Source organism: Ricinus communis, chromosome 10 (assembly GCF_019578655.1).
Source record: "Ricinus communis isolate WT05 ecotype wild-type chromosome 10, ASM1957865v1, whole genome shotgun sequence".
In the NCBI taxonomy this organism is placed as follows: Eukaryota; Viridiplantae; Streptophyta; class Magnoliopsida; order Malpighiales; family Euphorbiaceae; genus Ricinus; species Ricinus communis.
The window spans coordinates 877,722-898,208 of NC_063265.1; the positions used below are offsets into that span (position 1 = coordinate 877,722).

A 20,487-nucleotide genomic window follows, 5' to 3' on the forward strand; every position below is an offset into this window, starting at 1 on the left:
TTTAACAAACTTTGTAAACCTCTTAAACCAGGCTTTAAGAGACTGTTTAAGACCGTATAAAGAATTTTTTTTAGCTTACAAACCTTTGGTTCCAAACTTTTCAGTAAAACTAGGTGGAGGCTCCATATAGACTTCCTTCTTTAAGTCACATCCAACTGATTTGGAGGCCAATCAAAGTTAGCTGCAATAAACAAGAATATTCAAATTGTATTTAACTTTGCTACCGGAAAGAAAGTCCCAAAGTAGTCCACTCCATATGTTTGAGTGAAACCTTTGGCTACTAGTTGAGTCTTCTACATTTCCAAGGACCTATCCAAATTTTATTTTATAGTAAACACCCATTTTTAGCCAAAATTATCTTCCTATATGGAAAATCTACTTTTTCGCTAGTAGCATTCTTCTCCAAGGCTCTCATATCCTTAAGAATAGCTCTTTCCACTTAGGGACTTTTAGAGCCTCTTGGACATTATAAGAAATAACCACACTAGACATTTATAAAATGAAAGCACAATATGTTGAAGAAAAATATTTGTCACATAAGCCCGGCATTTCGAACCTTATACTTTTGCATAGGTCTTAAGATATTTCAACAAGCTATTTTATAATTTTTATTAATTGTGTATTGTATAAATATTTATATAGAATACAACGGGCTGGACCGGGTTAGACACAAACTTCTATTTAATTATCAGGTTCGGGTTTTGACAGACATAAATTAAAAATTTACCAAACTCCTACGAACTCAAACTTACATAAAAAAAATATGAGTGAGTTCAGCCTGGCCCGACAAATCAATAGGTATACTTAATTTGCATTAGCTTGCATTTGCACTTATACATGCACGATCAACATGAACTCATTACTTCACTATAATGATTCATCACATGAATCACTTGATAAAATTTGCAACCATGGGAAATAGACCTGAAATTCAGAAATAATATTCATATTTTGGGATAAATTAGCATTTAAAATTGAATGCACAACTTTCACAAAGTTCTACACTTATCTATACAATTATCATCATGCCAACAATGTCGTGTTCACGTTGTCAGCAATTTTTCTTTTTCTCTTTTCTCAGAAAGAAAAAAACCATTGGGGAATACAGGTGATGATCACAGGTATACACTTATCTATACAACAATCCTCAACTTCTACATCTTTTGAACTCCTCCGTTTGTCCCAAAAACATAAGCTCCTGCAATAACCAAAAGAGGAAAATAACCATTATTAGCAACTAAAACTGATGTGTTAATGGGGTTTATTATTTCAACTTCCTTGAATTTTATCATCTGAACGGAAAAAAACTTCTTATGATTTAGCCATGTATTTATTGCACATTTAACAATTTTATCATTTATATCAATATTCAGATGATTGATTGACGGATTCAACGAAAATACTGAATATACAAGAATTAAAATTACACAATCATATCATAACAAACTGAAATTTCAGAACCTATATAAAACATTTTAGTGACCAGCATTCAGTCTTAACCCTGCATGATGAATGGGCAGATGCTAAGATTTTGAGTACTTACCTAGTGTAGGCATTATAAAAGAGAGTGCTGCTATGCCAGCAATCTTGAGTGGTACACCAGTCTTAATCATATCCTTAATCTCAATATGGCCTGTAGTGAACCCAACAATGTTAGAAGGCGTTCCAGTTGGAAGCAAGAAAGCAAACTGGGCTCCGATTGCTCCGGGAACCATCAGCAAGAGAGGGTGGACACGCATTGTCTTTGCTATTTGGATCAGCAGAGGGACTACAAGAGTGGTTGTCGAGTTGTTGGATGTGAACTCAGTGATTGTAGCACTTATGAGGCATACAGCTGGTGCAATTGCCCAGTATGGAGCACCTTCTAAGAAGGCTAAGGCTTTTGATAGCACATCAGCAAGGCCACTAGTCCTTACTCCATCTGCAATTGCGAAACCAGCTCCCAGTAGTAACACTATGTTCCATGGTAGCTTCTTGCATTTGTTCCAGTCCATCAGTTTCTCACCCTTTTGCTTCTTGTTTGGGATTATGAACAGAAAGGTTGCCATCAAAACCTTATTAAAAATTCAAGAAAGAGAAAAGTGGATAGGCTGATCAGAACAAATATATGTTATTCAAGATAGAATAGAACAGAACACTACAGTTTGATACTCACACTAGCAGTGCCATCCCCAGCACGCCCCTTGAAGAGAGCTCCCCAGCCAGGCGTGTCATCTGTTATGCTTCTTGTCATCCATAGAACTATTAGCATCTGGACAATAATACAAGACAAATTAAAGAAAGAGAAAAACAAAAGAGAGAAAGAAAAGGGATAACAGACTAAAAAGGGCAACACCAAATTATCGGTGCTCAACAACAATTTCCATTTTAGGATTAGAATTTTTTTAATTTAATAGATTGATTTTTCTTTTCGTAGAGTTTTGTAGAATTATTGTTGGGTGTTAAAAAAGATAGATTTATAATAATTTTATTTAATAAATTGATTTCTTCATGATTTTATATAACTAATTAAAAAAAATTATTTTATATGCTTTTTTTTAAAAAAAAAGCAGCTTCCAGAATTCTAAAAAATAAAAGTAAAATTTATTGAAAAGTACTTTTGTCAATTATAATCTCAAATGAGGCTACACATTACTCTTATCAAATTTATTTTTAAATAATATCAATGACATGCTTTTCTTTAATTAAAAAAAAGTTGTTAAAATCTCTATTTAACCATTTAAAAAAATTAAATTGTTTTTTTTTTTTTTTTTTTTGTTGTAGAAAAGGCCGACGATTCCAAAAATGGTATTAAGAGGCAGAAACCTACCCCGAATATGGCTAAAACCATCTTCTCAGCAAAAGCCATTGGACCTGCGCATATCCAATTCAAAAATTGATGCCTGCCAATCTTAAATTCCAGAAATACAGATTTGAATAGTGAAACGACAGTGTATATATTCTACAGATAAAGCTAAAAGACAACTGCCTTAACATGTGAGAGTTTAAAAAGATAAGGAAACCATTGAGTAGATAAATTGAAGAAAAGATAAATACAGACATATATCCACTTACAAACCACCAAAAGAGGAAGAAAGAGAAGGAAATGTATATGAATCCTACCGATGAACTAGTCCATATTTGAGTAGCTAAGTAACCTTTTCCTCCCATATTTTTATTTGCATAAAATTTTAATTATTATTTTTATATAAAACAATCACTTCATATTGACGATGAAGTTTATGAAAACTGATTTTTTTTGTTATCAATACTACTTTGATTCCATTCAATGTTTCCTATCGTAATTTTCATCATAATTATTGTGAAAAAGTTCCATAATTATCAAATTTCAAACTTTACACTTTTTAATAACTTTATTCAATTTATTTTTAAAAATACTTGTTGGTTATAATTTTTAAAATTTTACAATGAAAAGAACGACGTGGCAAGTTAATTTTGCTCACTAACATAAGAATTTCTGATCCAATGAAATATTTATTATATTTAAATATAAAATATGTAAAAAGATACACATATATTATATTTTTAATGATCATATTATTAAGCCTATGATAAATTATTTTTACTGATTCATTATTATTATATTTTTAGTAAGCACAATCAACTTTTTATATCATCTTTCTTACTATAAGATTTTAGAAGTTGTCATCGAAAAATATTTTTTAAAAATAAATTAAAAAATGAGTATTTATTTTAAATTTTGAAATAATTTAGATAAAATTATTAAAAAATGTAAAATTTAATATTTAATTTGTAATTAAGTCTAGCAACATCTACTAACCTTATTAGGCCATGTATTACTATAAAGCCAGCAATAAATTTCTTATCCTTAAATATCAATTTAGAAGCTAATTAAGGGCGTAATAAAAGAAATTAAGTCAAAAGGGCTTACCTAACAATTCAAGTTCTCTCTTGAGGTGAGCTTTGTCCAAATAAGCAGAAAGTTCACGGCTTGACCTCCTTGAGCAATACAACAAGCAAAGTATGGCCCACAGAGCAAAGAAGATAATCAAAGCCAAAGGGAATCCAAAAAAGAACCAAGTGTTGAAACTGATGGGATCTGCCTCAGGAAAATAGCTCTTCCACATGCCGACCAATATCAGGTTGACACCTGTCCCGGTAAGTGTGCTCATCCCCCCAACAGCCGCAGAGTATATAACCCCTAGGACCACCGCCTTGCTGAAGTTTCTCAACTCATTGTTTTGAGTTTGGTTCGGCGGCAGCCTCTGTAAGATGCCGGTGGCCACTGGCATCATCATCACCGCTGCCGCCACATTGTGCATCCACATGCTGACAAACGCTGTTGTCGCGCATATGCCAAGGAGGAGCAGTGGCGGGTTCAGTGGCTCCCCACAGAACAGTTGCGTTATCTGTATTGTCCACAATTATTCAGTACCCCCGATAATTTAGGGACCTCGTATCACGGTGTTCGGTAGTTAAAAGGGATCTGGTTAACGATATATTCCCTCCGTCTACCAAAAGAAATAATTCATTTCCTCCATTTCAAATTATAATCTATTTTTCTAATTATTACTTAAATAACTAATAATAGAAAAATATTGTTTATTTATTAATATAAATATTATCAATTTTACTATTTTGAATTATAAATTTTTATAGATTACAATTTTGAATTCAGATCTTTTCATTTAAATTAAAATAATTAGATAATGTATGAGTTGATAAGTTAAAAATTGAATCTAATCTAATTGTGTCAAACAAAATAACTAGAATAATTACTTATTTGATTAAGATTAATAATTTATATATAAAATATAAATACATTTGCTTAATTAGGGTAATTAGTGAGTGAATTATAAGATAAAATAATAGTATATAGTAATATATAATCGAAAGTTCAAATTATAAAACCTGTCTTAATTTATTACTATAAATAAGAAAAAGGAATATATGACATCAAATATTAATATAATAATTATAATATTTGAAAATACTATAATTATAAAATCATAATAAGATATATATATATATATATATATATATATATATATATATATATATTTTATGTGCTAAGAATTAAATTAACCACTAAATATTTTTCATTAATATATAAAATAAAAATTTTGATAGAAAATAATTTTTCCAGAAAAAAAGAAAACAAAAGAATACTAAAAAGTGATGGAACCTTCTTTTCCTGGTTGCCCATGAATGTTTACATGCTCTAGAAGGACAGTGTTAAAAACATTATCAAACAAAGGGTAAATGGGTGAAAAACAAGAGACTTTTCATGCTTTTAGATATGCAGATAAACAGAGACTAACCAGAGAAAGCAAAACTCTTTCATCAATTAAGGTTCTGCTTCTTTCTAGCTTAGTTAAAAAAATTAAATAAAATATGGACTATATACAATTAAACAGGAGGAAAGGAAGTATTTGCAAGTGAAGAAATCAAGAATCAAGAATGTGTACAGAATAGAAACTCACATTTAAGGCCAATCTCCTGTGTATATTGTAATGCTCAACAGCAAGAGCCAAGATAAAGCTACCAAGAACAAGGGAAATCACATCATCCATAAAAGATTTTGCAACATGATCGGCAGAAGCAATTCCAAATAGAGGGAACAGAAACAATGGTGTCATGGAAGTGATTGGCATAGGCACAGCCTCAGTTACCCACCAAGAGAACATCCAAGCAAGAACTCCTAACATATTCCGGCTAGTTGCCGGAGCATCAAGCTTCACTGACAGGCAAATAATTGTGCATAGAAGTGGTCCAAGAAGGATGTAGAAGTTGCCTGGTGTGAGAAGCTGGGATGCTACAGATGATGAATGGGAGCTTGCCTGGCGTTGGATTATTGGATCACTGACAGGAAGAAATGGAGTTTTTGGATCATCGGAGATGGGATCGGAGGTATTCATCTTGTACCGAAAGGGTTTGGTCTTGGTTTTGTTTGAGAAAATTGGCTATTCAGGATATGGAAAATGGAAGCTGATGAGTTCTGTTTATGACTTTGCTTCCTTTTCTGTTACTATATGGAGGGAAGAAGCTAGTAGACAAGTTGTCTTTCTTCTTTGGGCTCTTTTTTTTTTAATAAAATTTTAGTTTTCTTAAAACTAGTGGTGTGGTTTGGACGTAGTTAATGAATGTTAATTATGGTTAATTTATGTGTGACCAAACAGAACCATTGCAATCATTTTCAAGTATGGATAACCTCTATGTTTTGAGAAATTTTGGATTTAAAGAATAAAATTATTGGTTATGACTTGGCAGGCTGGCCTTCAATCTTTTGAAGACATGACCTCCTCACTTTGAGGCCTCTCAATGCTTTAACTTTATATTAAAAGAAACTAAGCCAAAAATAAAATAAAATAAATGAAACCAAAAATAAAAATCCTTTATCCATTTTTTTGGGAAATGGGGATACAATAGAAGAATGAAAATGATGGCAAAATGAAAATTAGGGTGGAAGAAAAATAGGTAAAGAAAATCTAATATTTTTTTTTATTATTTGTAGAAATGGCAATATATAAAATTATAATTCTTTATTTTGAAAAGATATTATATATAATTTTTGTTAAGTCTTATATATTAGTAACTTATATAAAATTATGATAAGATTAGGACTGAATTAAATTAGTCACTAATTAATTCTATTAGGATTAGGAACGTATTAAACTAAATTAATTATATATAAAATTAGAATAAAATTAATAATTATTAATTAATTCTATAGATATTTTCGTCAGTTAAAAACTCTCTAAGCAAGCATATAGAAAGACCAATTTTTAGAATAGTAGTGTATAGGTCTTAGATTATAAGTCATAACACAAAACTCTATCACTTGAATTCTAATGAGTAATTAAAATTCAAGATACAAGACCAACATCAAATCACTCATAAAACACTTATCATAGGTCATAAATATACATTTATTCTCAATCTAGTTAATTTCAATGCAATTGAACTAAACACCCTACTAAAACAAGATAAATAAAAAAACAAAACAAAATATAAATAAATAAATAATCAACAAATAATCCCACCCCACACTTGAGTTCAACATTGTCTCCAATGTTGATATTACACATCATAAAGAAATTTTTTTGAAGAAGTTAGAGATACTCATTAGAGCATCTAGAGATAGTTATGATAATATCCTGAAAGTACTCATTCCATCATTCAAGTGCATGTTTCCTTACAGCTTAATATTTTAGGGTGAATCATCACTAACAAAATTTTAAAAAAAAACTAGAAACAACATTAATAACTAAGAGTCACAATATAAAGTTGTTAAAAAAATAAAATAAAACAAAAGACAAAAGAAAAATAATAATCAACAAAAGTCGAATTAGAAGTAAAATAAGAGAAAATACAAGAAAGTAAATTAATCTCCATTATTGAGGTGGTAGTGGTGGATTAGCATCTCTCTCAGCTCGAAGATGCTATAGCTCTCACTCAATTACATCAAGACTAGCTCTTTAACTCCTCATGTTATTATGATATCTTGGCAAATTGAAAGTATTGAATTCCTCCTTCGGCTTTTCGGGCACCTCTATAAAGGTACTAGGATCCCATTCTCTCTTTCAGGTGGATTTTGATGAGTTGGCTCCTCATATACCACTAAGGCCTTCTCCTAATTAACTTCTCCAATTGGTGGCTCTAATTTGCTTTCATCTCATCAACTAAGGCCTCATCAATAGCTCCACTACCCTTTGGATCAACTATTTCACCCAGTTGTAATGGTTATCTGATCAAATTTTGTCATACTTCTCCTACAGCCGCAACCTTATTTAAATTGAACTTCTCTCAGTGATCCCATCTACCAGATGTGAAAATGACCTCGTCATCAGTTGTGGCAACTCCATGTTCCTCAAATAGCCCACTTAACAAAATATGAAAGATAAAATTTATCTTTCTCTTAGTTAGCATTACAATCAAAAATATGTTCAACGATTAAGGTGGCCTTAGCACTACAATAAAAAATCTATTCAATAATTAAGATGGCCATCGAAATACCCTCAAGCTCACCAAGTCCATTAAGTATCTTATTTAACACATATGCATCAAAGGTGCATACTTTATTCAATCCATTAGATCGAGGCATCACATTAAAACTGAGCATGAATACAATTATCCTTTCACTCATATTCATTGCTTTAACTGTCACCCTAGGCCTCTAATTGGTTCCAATCTTTGCTAAATAAAATTTAATTTTAGCAACCTTAAATTTCCAACTATGATCTTCCACCATTACATGTTGTGATTCTTGGAACCTTGGTCCACTATTGGTACATGTAACATTCCCATTAACATTTTATTAGATCACTATATCGGTTCCTCTTAACCTAGATACAATTTTTCTCCCTAGATTAGTCTCATCTCTATCAATATTGGTATAAAATTCTTTAATGGTAGTAATGGTTATCAATGTTTAGCAAATTACCCCATCCTAGTACATTAAAGCCCCCTCGTTTGTCGAGTATATCCTCTAATGTAGGGTTAATTGTCTTTTCCATAACAAGCTTGTAGGCTTGATGTTCATTCAACCACACTTCACTCTCATAGGAACTAAAAAGATTGGCATTATAATTTTCTCTAGCTTTTCCGTTACTAATTGGGCTTTTTAGATTTCTTAGTATTTTTAGCTATTGATTTTCTAGGCATGTCAAAATTTCAATCAACTCAACTAAATATTTCACAAGTAGATTTCTAAGATTCTCTAATCACCCAATTGAAGATAAAATTGAAACTAATTAACACAAGACTACAACCAGTGTAATCAATATATCACCGAACTACTATAAGAAAAATAAAGTTATGCTTACTTGTTTGATGACTTCTCTCTTTAAGAACCCAAGATTCCACCAAACACTTGTCAAGATTTTTCTTCATAACTTTTCTCCAAAAATCACCAAGAAATTTTTTAATCTTCAAGTTAAATAAACTAGAAATAGTTTTTGGGTATTGGTGATCGCTTAAATATTCACCTGCAAGTGTACAGGGTAATTGTAGTATAAAATAGTGAATCAAGGTCGATCCCACAAAGAAAACTCAATTGATATTTACTAAAAACTTGTGTAAGCTAAAAGAATAAAATTGTAAAAATTGAAAATTGAAGTAATAAAAGAATTTAATAAAAAGGATGGGACTTTAATAATTAAAAACACTAGAGATCCAATTTTCATTTTATGGCAATCATCATGGAAGTCAAATCAATTCTCAATTCTTAAATGTAATTTTTTTTAAGATATTCCAATATTATTTCAAGCTATTAGATTGTATTCAATTAAGATATCACTAATTCTCAAGGGTAATAAATATAATCAAACCCATCAAGCAACAATTCAAGCATCATAGTCTATTAGATATATTTCTTTACCTAAAATTACTATGTTTAATCTACGAGATCTAGATATATACTTTTCCTTTCAGTTCATTATACAAATTCTAGAATAAAAATATTATGGTGATCAATCACAATATTCGCAATAGGCACAAGAAGATTAACTCAAGAACTAAAGAGAATTATCATTAAAATTTAATTAAAAATCTATTAAACTACATCCTTCACTCTAGTAGAGAGATTAATTACTCATACTAGATAACAATAAACATAATAAATAATTAAAGACAACATAATTAAGATTGAGAGTTAGAGAAAATACTACTTTAATCTCCAAAGAATTATAAAATCTCTCTTCAATCTTGTAGCAATCTCTACTTTCTCTCTCTGAAAAATATTTCTCTTTAAAACTAATAATCGCTCCCTCAAACTAATAATCGTTGTCTAACCCTAAGTTATAATGATGTATTTATAGGGTAATACAAAGAAAACCTAAATATAACTCTTAAATATATCTTTTTCTATTTTTTACATTGCAGGCTATTTTAGGACCATATATAAATCGAATTAGGATTTGAGTTCTGCATAAAATTATATCCCTTGAAGAGTAGCTCATTTTAGGCTTGAATCACCTCAATCAGACCTCTATAGCTCTAGATAGGGCCCAAACAGTGAGATTAACCCAAATAGAAACAAACAACACAATATCTGATTTTGAGCCAAGTTCTTTTATTCTTAGAAATCTGATATGGAGTTGAACCCTTCATAAGAATTATAGCTTAGAACGTCTCTATAAATTTTATGAAGACTACTTTTCAATTCTAGACCTTTAAGATCACGAAAAATCTCACCGAAACTAATGCGACCAATGCTGAAATTCACCATTTTCTTTATAAACTCCTTTCTCGAAATGAACCGGTCGTAGAACCAGTTCATAACAGAAGATTAAGTTTTCTTCAGGGTTCAACCGGTCCTTCGGCTGGTTCTAGCCTAATTTCTTCCTCTGAACCGGTTGGTGAGCTAGTTCAACTTAAAACTTCAATTTTTGTGACTCAAGTCACTCATCTAGCATTTCGCACTCTCCTAAATCGATCAAAGAGTTGATTTATATTCAAAAAGCCTTTAGATTTTCTTGATATTACCAAAATATCTTGAAAACACATAAATAATACTTAAGCAACTAAATCATATTACAACTTTATAAATTATTAACATATTGCCTAATAAACACACCATAAGCCCATAATTATATACCTATAAATTAGAGTTATCAAACTCTCCCACACTTGAATTGTTACTTGTCCTCAAGTAATAACTACCTACAAAACTAAAATAACTTTAAACATTATTCGAAAATCTAACCCGACTAATTTTCAAAAATAATAATTTGATAATCATTAACCAACAATTTAACAAGAAAAGTGGAAACAATTCTTCACAATTAGAAATTAATTGAGTTCAAAGTGTGTGTGTGAAACCTTAAAGCACATTCAATATAAACAATTGATTCAACTACTTATGAAATCATTCTTCACAATTACCTAGGTCCTCAATATCATCATTTACTCATGCTCTTTAATTTTCACCTAAGAGATTTTTAAATTCATACTATTTTTTTCTTTTTCTTTTTCTTCATTCATCCTTTTGAAAAATTCTTTATTTCACCTCGAATGAACATACTTCTTTTCTATAGTCGTTAGCTTTTTGACGTGAATACTAACACTTGTGATGAAAGCATCCGGCTACTCAGCAGATAACATACTAAGAAAGCTTTGCTTACTCATAATGCTCAATCACCGTTTGACGCTAAGATCAACATTTGTAATGCAGACCTCTGGTTACTAAGTAGCTAAATACTAGTAGAGTATAAACTTAATTCAAAATCTGATTCAATCATTAACAATAATTAGAGAGACATAAGCATATAATATACATTAGTCATGTTAAAATTGCAATTAGTCATATAATATACATAGTATAAAATACTTTAAACAATATATTTTTGATATTACCTAATATTCAAACCTAAGAAATATAAGTTTCAAGAAATATTATTTCTATCAAAATTCAACAAAATATTGAGATTTTTAATTAATTAATTAATTTTACTAAAATTCAAAAATTAAGAATAGAGATAACATACCAATAAAATAATCAATACATATTAATATTTTATTATGATTAAGATTACAAGTTATGAATTAATAAAACTAAAAATAAATAAGTTTTAAAATTTTTAGCATATAAATAATCTACTAGTCTGAATTTATCCACTCTAAAGTTTAATATGTATTATTTTCCAATAAAATCAACATATCAGCTTAATTGGTTTAGCTGGGAAAGGCACTTAAATGGCTTTCTTGGATACTGAGTTTGAGTCTTTGCTCCTGAAAACATATATTTATTTTTAGGAATAATTTTTTTTACATGTAATCAATTTAGTTCTTTTCTAAATTTATAAATTTTTTTAGTTCAAATTTTTATATATGTGACTCAAATTAACCTTATTTTGGAAAAAGTAAGAAAGTGAGAGTCATATTATTTAATTTTTTATTACTTCAGTACAATTAATATAATTAGCAATAAGTAACTATTATCACCATTATTCTTGCCTAAACCGCTCTCATATTCACCATCTTTGACACTATTACTACTGTAACTACCCCTTTTATTGTCGTTAGTAAGAAGAAAATAGTAAGAATACTGTAGCAATATTTATTATTTTATTATATTTTATTTTAATAATTTAATATAAGAATTAATATTCTTTTATTGTTTATTCTATTTACTCTCTTTCTAAGAAATATGTCACTCACTTTCTCATTTTTATAAAAATTAAGATTAATTTGAACTAAATATATAAAGGTTTAGACTAAAATGTCCATCAATTTAAAAAAAATATTAAATTGAATCCAAACAATAAAATTAGTGGTCAAATTGGACTTTATTTCTTATTTTTATAGAGGTAACATGGCACCATTATATGTAAGAAATTAATGACTCATATAATTATAATAAGATATTAGTGATTAAATTCTATTGGTTAATGAAAGATTGTGAATTGAATAATTATGACTATTGGTAAAGCTTATAAAATGAAAGATTGTAACCATTGGTGTTTGATGGAAAGCCACCATTAGACTATAAATAAGAGTTGGCCATCTCTCTACCCATATCATTAACAATTGTAACAAATATTAGAGCATCCATCAATAAGATAAGGGAAAAATGGAGAGAAATCACACTCTATTAAATATGGATCAAGGTATGCTTTCTGCTTTCTATTTAATAGTGAAAAACATGAAGTTCTAGATCAATGGACTATTATTTGTTTAAGAAATCATGTTTTTCCATAATTTTGTTAAATTTATTGTTGTTGTAGATACATGCAAGAATTAATCCTTGTTTTTTGCATATAAATTAAATTGATTAATTTTTCATGGTTTGGATTAAGTTTAAGATTAATTGATGTTAGTTTTTGGACTAATTTTGTGTAAATTTGGTGACACGGACACTACTACAACAAAATCTATGTTTTTTTATCAAGGTCCATTGTGACCCATAAAGTTTTGTTAACTATTAGATTGATGTAAAGTTATTTTTCTTCCAATTAAGTCTGAAATAATTTACAGTTTCATCCTAATAAAAAACATTTAATCCAGATTCATCCTTAATTCTTGGTACATATATATATCAGTAGTTAATGCTTAATTTGAATTAAGTTAAATATTTAATGGAAGTAATATATTATTTAAATATATTATTATAAAATTTTAAAATTTATTTTAAGAACGATTTGCTTGTCACCAAAGTGGCCAAATTTTTTAAAGTAAATAAATTTCAAATTATAGATTATAATTTTCAATTACTCATAAATTTTATGTTTAAATGACATTACCATTTTTGTGTATTTATGGGTAAATTAAAATTTATTATTATAAGATATTTAGGGATCAATCCAAAGGTTGATTAATTATTTTATAATTGATAAACATAATCGTGGTGATTAGTATGTTATACTAATTTTACTTTTTACACATCCAAAGATAGAAAAAAATAAAATTAGTTATGCATATCTTATTATAAATATAAACTTTGATATATTTATGTTTATATTTGAATTTATGGAATAAATATTATAAATCAAAGCATTAATGTATGAGTATTCTATGTTATTTTTATTTGCAGTATCTGTACCCGTTTCTCTTTATTCGCATGCTTCATCTGTTCCATTATTTAATGGTTTGAACTTTTCTGATTAGTGCGAACAAGTTCAGTTTCACTTAGGTGTTCTAGATCTTGATTTGGCACTTCAAATTGAGAAACCTGCTACTATTATTGAGGAAAGTAGCAATGAAGAAAAAGCTTTATATAAAGCTTGGAAAAGATCAAACAAATTAAGCTTAATGTTCATGCGAATGACTGTTGCAAATAACTTAAAGAGTACAATTTCTAAAATTGACAGTGCTAAGGAATTTAAAAAACTTATTGAGGAACGTTCTCAAATAGCTGATAAGTCACTTGCAGACACATTGATGAGTAATTCGACCAACATGAAATATGATGTTTCACGTGCCATGCATGAGCATGTTCTTGAAATGACTACCTTAGCGGTAAAATTAAAGACCTTAGGAATGAATGCGGATGAGTATTTTTTAGTATAGTTCATACTGAACTCCTTGCCTCCTGAAAAATATGGTCTATTCCAAATGAACTATAAAACCTTAAAGGATAAATGGAATGTAAATGAATTGACCAATATGCTTGTTCAAGAGAAGACAAGTTTAAAGAATCAAAGAGCTCATTCAGTTCATCTCTTAAGCCATCAAGAAGCTGGAAAGAGTTGCAAAAAGAAGGTGGAGAGAGCAAGAAGAAAGGTTTACACAACCTAAATGAATCTTTAAGGCTGCCCATAAGAAGGAACATAGGAGTGTTAAGTGTCACTTTTGTGATAAAATCAGGCACTTAAAGAAGGATTGCCTAAAATGTAAAGATTGGTTCAAAAAGAAATGTAAGCATTATGCTTTAGTATGTTTTGAATCAAATTTTATTGAAATTTCGTATAATACTTGATGGATTGATTCTGGTTCCACTACTCATCTTTCTAATACGATGCAGGAATTTCTTACGATCCAAACCATAAGGCCAAATGAAAGTTTTGTCTTCATGGGGAATCGAAAGAAAGCTTCTATTGAAGGTATTGGTACTTATCATTTAATTTTAAATATAGGACATTATTTGGATTTATTTCAAATTCTTTATCTATCCACATTTTTTCGCAACTTAGTTTCTTTATCGAAGCTTGATGTAGCGGGATTTTATTTTAAGTTTGGTTCTGGATCTTTAACTTTATTTAAGAATAATAATATTATTGGTTTTGGATTGTTATGTGATGGTCTCTACAAGCTTAAACTTGATAATTCTTTTGTTGAGACATTAATAACCTTACATCATAGTGTTGGTACTAAACGTAGTCTAGTCAATGAAAGTTCTGCTTACTTGTGGCATAAACGTTTGGGTCATATATTCAAAAAAGAATACAAAAATTAGTAAGGAATGAAATACTTTCAAGTTTAGACTTTACTGATCTTGAAGTGTGTATTGGTTATATTAAAGGAAAACAAACAAAACACACTAAGAAAAGAGCTACAAGAAGCACACAGCTTCTTGAAATTATACACACTGATATTTGTGGTCCTTTTGATGCTCCAATTTTTTATGGAGAAAAATATTTTATTACCTTTATCGATGATTTTTCTCGTTATGGTCATATTTATCTATTGCATGACAAATCTTAGTAAATCAATTTACTTGAGATTTATATTAAAGAGGTTGAGAGGTAATTAGATAAAAAGATAAAAATCATAAGGTCAGATAGATGTGGTGAATATTATGGAAAATATGATGAATCTGGACAATGTCGAGGTCCATTTGCCAAATTTCTTGAAAAACATGGTATTTGTGCTCAATACACAATGCCAGGAATACCACAATAAAATGGTGTTGCAGAAAGGCGTAATCGTACTTTAATTGAAATGGTTAGGAGTATGATGAGTCATTCTTCTTTACCCTTGTCATTATGGATGAATACATTAAGAACTGCTATGTATTTTCTAAACAAGGTTCCTAGTAAGGAAGTTCCAAGTACACCTTTTGAACTATGGACAGGAAGGAAACCTAGTTTGAGGCACTTACATGTTTGGGATTGTCCAACAGAAGTGAGAATTTATAATCCACATGAAAAGAAATTGGATTAAAAAATAACCAGTGGTTATTTTATTGGTTATCTAGAAAAGTCTAAAGGGTATAGATTTTATTGTCCTAATCATAGTACAAGAATTGTTGAATCTGGAAATGCAAGATTCGTTGAAAATGGTGACATTAGTGGGAGCGAAAGAATATATGATGTTATTATTTAAGAAGTTAGGGTGGAAGTTCCTATACCCAAAACTTCTACAATTGTTATTCCTAATGTTATTACTCATCCCAATAACATTCAAGAACAACAGATAAATGATCAAATGCTTTGTGATGAAAATGTCAATAATGAAATTATAGTAAATGAACAACAAGAAGTAATAGTAAGAAGGTCTCAAAGAGAAAGGAGATCTGCTATTTCTGATGACTATGTAGTTTATCTACAAGAGTCAGAAATGGACTTAGGAATTAATAATGATCCAGGTTCATTTTCAGAAGCCATGAATTGTGATGATTCAATTAAATGGATTAATGCTATGGAAGAAGAGTTAAAACCTATGGATCAAAATCAAGTCTGGGACCTTGTTGAGTTTCCTGAAGGATGTTAAAAGATTGGATGCAAATAGGTTTTCAAAACCAAACGCGATTCAAAAGGCAATATCGAAAGACACAAAGCCAGACTTGTTGCCAAATGTTTTACTCAGAAAAGTGGCATTGATTACAAAGAAACTTTTCACCAGTGTCTAAAAAAGACTCTCTTAGAATTATTATGGCTTTAGTGGCTCATTATGATTTAGAGCTACATCAAATGGATGTCAAAACCGCTTTTCTTAATGGAATTTGGAAGAAGAAGTTTATATGGATCAACCTGAGGGTTTCAATTAAGAAAAAGGATCATATAGTGTGTAAACTAAAAAAATCAATATACGGACTTAAACAAGCTTCCCATCAATGGTATATTAAGTTTAATAATACCATTACTTCTTTTGAATTTCAAGAAAACATCGTTGATTAGTGCATATATATAAAAATTAGTAGGAGTAAGTTTATTTTTCTTGTTCTATATGTTGATGATATTTTACTTGCTGCTAATGATCTTGGTTTACTACATAAAACCAAGAAATATCTCTCTAATAATTTTGAAATGAAGGATATGGGAGAGGCCACATATGTGATAGGAATAGAAATATTTCATGATAGATCACAAGGTTTATTGGGCTTATATCAAAAGGCTTATATTAATAAAATTTTAGAAAAATTTAAAATGGACAAATGCTCAGCAGGGATAGTTCTAATTCAGAAGAGGGATAAATTTAATCTTACGCAATGTCCAAAAAATGAATTGGAACGAGAACAAATGAAGAATATTCCTTATGCATCTGTTGTTGGGAGTTTAATATATGCTCAAACTTGTACCAGACCAGACATTAGTTTTGCTATCGGAATACTGGGCAGATATCAAAGTAATCCAGGATTAGATCACTGGAAAGCTGCAAAGAAAATTCTCAGATACTTGCAAGGAACAAAGGATCATATGCTCACTTATAAAAGATCTAATCACCTTGAGATGATTGGATATTCAGATTCAGATTTTGCTGGATGTGTTGATACAAGAAAATCAACATTTGGCTGCTTATTCCTAATAGCCAAAGGAGCAATTTTATGGAAGAGTGCGAAACAGCCTGTCATTGCTGCATCCACTATAGATGCTGAGTTTGTAGCTTGCTTTAAGGCTACTATTCATGGATTATGGCTGCGGAATTTTATTTCAGGACTTGGAATTGTTGACAGTATAGCCAGGTCACTGAAAATTTATTGTGATAATTCTGCAGCAGTTTTCTTCTCTAAAAATGACAAGTATTCTAAAGGTGCTAAGCATATGGAGATAAAATATTTTTCCGTTAAAGAAAAAGTTCAGAAACAAAGAGTGTCAATTGAACATATTAGCAGAAATCTTATGATTGCAAATCCTTTAAAAAAAAGGAGTACCACCCAAAACCTTTAATGAACATGTTGTAAGAATGGGCATTGTTGGACGTCATTACTAATATTTTAGCAAGTTTATTTTAAGTTTATACATTTGACACTTTGAGCTCAATTATGTGTTTCTAATTTTCCTGTTTTCTATTTGATATACATAATTGCTTTAGAGTAATATTGACATGAACAATCTTGAAATAAAGACACTAATTTTGGACCATTAATGTTATCTTTATTAAAGATCATGTTAAGTTGAGAATTAGTGTTATGGTACATGGAAGGGACTATATCGATAAAATGACATTTCTACTTAATAATGATGTTATGTCATAGCCAATGTAAAAAAGAATTTAATATTGATTTTTGTGCACTTTATGTTCATATTAAATCATATGAGCCAAGTGGGAGAATGTAAGAAATTAATGACTCATATAATTATAATAAAATATTAGTGATTAAATTATATTGGTTAATGAAAGGTTGTAACCATTGGTGCTTTGATGAAAAGTTACCATTAGTCTATAAATAAGAGTTGGTCTTTTCTCTACCCATATCATCAACAATTATAACAAATACAAAAACTAAATATTAGAGTATCCATCAATAAGATAAGGAGAAAAGAGAGAGAAAACACACTCTATTAAATATGAATCAATGTATGTTTTTTTCCTTCTATTTAATAGTGAAAAACATAAAGTTCTAGATCAATGTGCTATTATTTGCTTATATTATAGGGCTACCACAGCAACCAACCAAACTTGGGCTACTTATTGAACCGGGACTGAGTTGATCGAGTCATCTAACCAACGGTTTGTGTTAAAATTTTGAGTTTTATTCAATATGGTTTTGATTTAAGACTGAATCGTCTATAGGTTCAGTTCTTGATTTTCCTATTTCGACCGGCGGGTCCTCTCCATAATAACCATGGCCTATACTATGCATAGACCTTTCATATATGGAGCTAGGATGCATCCATGCTTTTGAAAGATAGAATCTCTCGTATTTGTTAAAACATTTTCCCAATATAGACATATGCTAGACACTTTGACATGTGTTTATATTTGTCTAAATATTTCTTTTATCTTATTTTTATGGATATAGTACGGACACGGCTGACCCGCGTATAGAGCATAGTTTGAACACTTTTAGAATAATAATAAGAGTAATTTAAAATATTAAAAATCAAATAAATAGTACTTTACCCCTCTAAATTTATAGCAGTTTCAGTGTTAACCCTAAAATTAATTCTTTTAATCTAATTAGCCTATAATATTTATAAATATAATCAATTTTTTATAAAATTAAAAAGCCATATATTTTTATTATTGTTAAGAAATATATATATATTGGATATTAATAAAATTAGATTAAACTCTATGCATATGATATATATACACATTTTTATTGTTATATTATTTAGATTTGAATAATTATATATTTTATATGTTAAATATAATAAATATATATTTTAAATTAGTGTGATTCTTCTGTATCCTGTCCTAAAACTTTAGAACATGTTGTATTATATTGCATTAATATCGGTACTTCCGAAACATTTAGGGACAGTGGGCATTGTTGGGTAGGCCAGACAAGAATTAGAGGAAACCCCACATATTTAAGTTAAGAAATAAGGTTTAATTTACGTTCTAAATCTTACAAACAGGCCTAGTTTAGCTTTTTCTAAGTCATTTTAACTCTTGAAATTTTTAAGAAGATTTAATTTAGTCCTTTTTTAATGAGTCAATAGAATACATTATAATAAGAGTGTGGAAAGAGTAAAATTGAACTTAAATGATAAATTGAAAGCCAACCCGAATGAAAAGTTGATAGGCTAAATTAAATTATATTTCATTTCTAAGTTAAAAATTAAAAATAGTAAGTATAAGTTTTTAAATTGCTATAAAATTAAAACTTAAACCATCAAAACTAATTTGCCCTCATTACTACTGCTACCACCAACAGCAATTTAACTAAAAATCACCAGCATTATCATTAAAAAGTAAAAGTAAATATAATAACTTACAATCCAATACCATCATCATTACTTCTTTATCAGTTTTTATATTATTATGTACATTTAGCATTAAAAATTAATATACATATAATAAACATCAACATTTCTAGCATCAGCACTAAATCCATACTATCACTATTTTTTTTTTGTTTAACCAACTAATTAAAGACTCAGAATTTATAAAAGATATTTAATATAAAAATTTAATTAGATAATTAACTTAATTATAGTTAAATTCTTTGTTAAAAAGCTCTAATTAATTATAATTAATTAATTAGCTAAATTAAATTTTATAGTGTGTACAACTTATTTTTAAAAAAACTGAAACTGACCCAAGTGAACTTAATAGTTAAAGTGGTAAAATATAAAAATTAATTAAATATAACTGCAAAATTCAAGAGCCAAATTAACCCTTTTTCCTTAAATCAAGTGTAACACGTGGTCATTGCCGCTGTGATCAGTTCATGATACAAGGCAGAGCATGTCAACTCGTCAAATATTTTCCATTTAATATAGGAAGAAATTGCGTATTTAAGGGGTATTTGTTATTATTTGAGTCTTGTATTTTTTGTTTATATATTTTATAGACAATTAAACGTGTTTGATTAAAACTATTATGTTTCTATTTTTATCAGTTTTTAAAAGCTGTTTAAAAAATAAAAATAAAAGTTCTTTTACAAAAGGATAAATTGTGGTTTGTAGAATTGGAAAATTCTTTTTCCGAGTATGGCTGATTTATAAAATTTTATTAATATTATATTTATAATTAAGAGCATAAAACGATCCAAATGGTTCGAATTTTATTCAAATTCAACTTATTAATTCATTTAAATTCATTTAAAAATTTAAAGAAGATTTTTATATATTTATAAATAAAATCCTTTTTTAGAAATAAAATTTAAAAAAAGCTAAAATTTAAAATAACATGATAAATAAAGTAAAATATTTTTAAATATTTTTATTAATAAATCAATCAGGCTTATCGAATCCA

The 20,487-nt window shown here is 29.1% G+C and overlaps 2 protein-coding genes across 2 annotated transcripts; one reads left to right on the plus strand and one right to left on the minus strand.

The window, feature by feature from the left end:
* Positions 1-930: 930 nt before the first annotated feature.
* Positions 931-6,076, minus strand: LOC8285765 (tonoplast dicarboxylate transporter). The gene is made up of 6 exons (XM_002531562.4): positions 5,445-6,076; positions 3,893-4,370; positions 2,810-2,853; positions 2,156-2,251; positions 1,544-2,054; positions 931-1,198 (listed from the first exon to the last, which is right to left on the minus strand). Exons 1-6 carry the CDS (start codon positions 5,877-5,879, stop codon positions 1,155-1,157), a joined length of 1,608 nt encoding a protein of 535 aa, XP_002531608.1. The 5' UTR covers positions 5,880-6,076; the 3' UTR covers positions 931-1,154.
* Positions 6,077-16,859: 10,783 nt separating this feature from the next.
* LOC125371326 (secreted RxLR effector protein 161-like) lies at positions 16,860-18,272 on the plus strand. The gene is made up of 2 exons (XM_048380026.1): positions 16,860-17,370; positions 18,217-18,272. The coding sequence occupies exons 1-2, from the start codon at positions 16,860-16,862 to the stop codon at positions 18,270-18,272; spliced, it is 567 nt and encodes a 188-aa protein (XP_048235983.1).
* Positions 18,273-20,487: the final 2,215 nt, after the last annotated feature.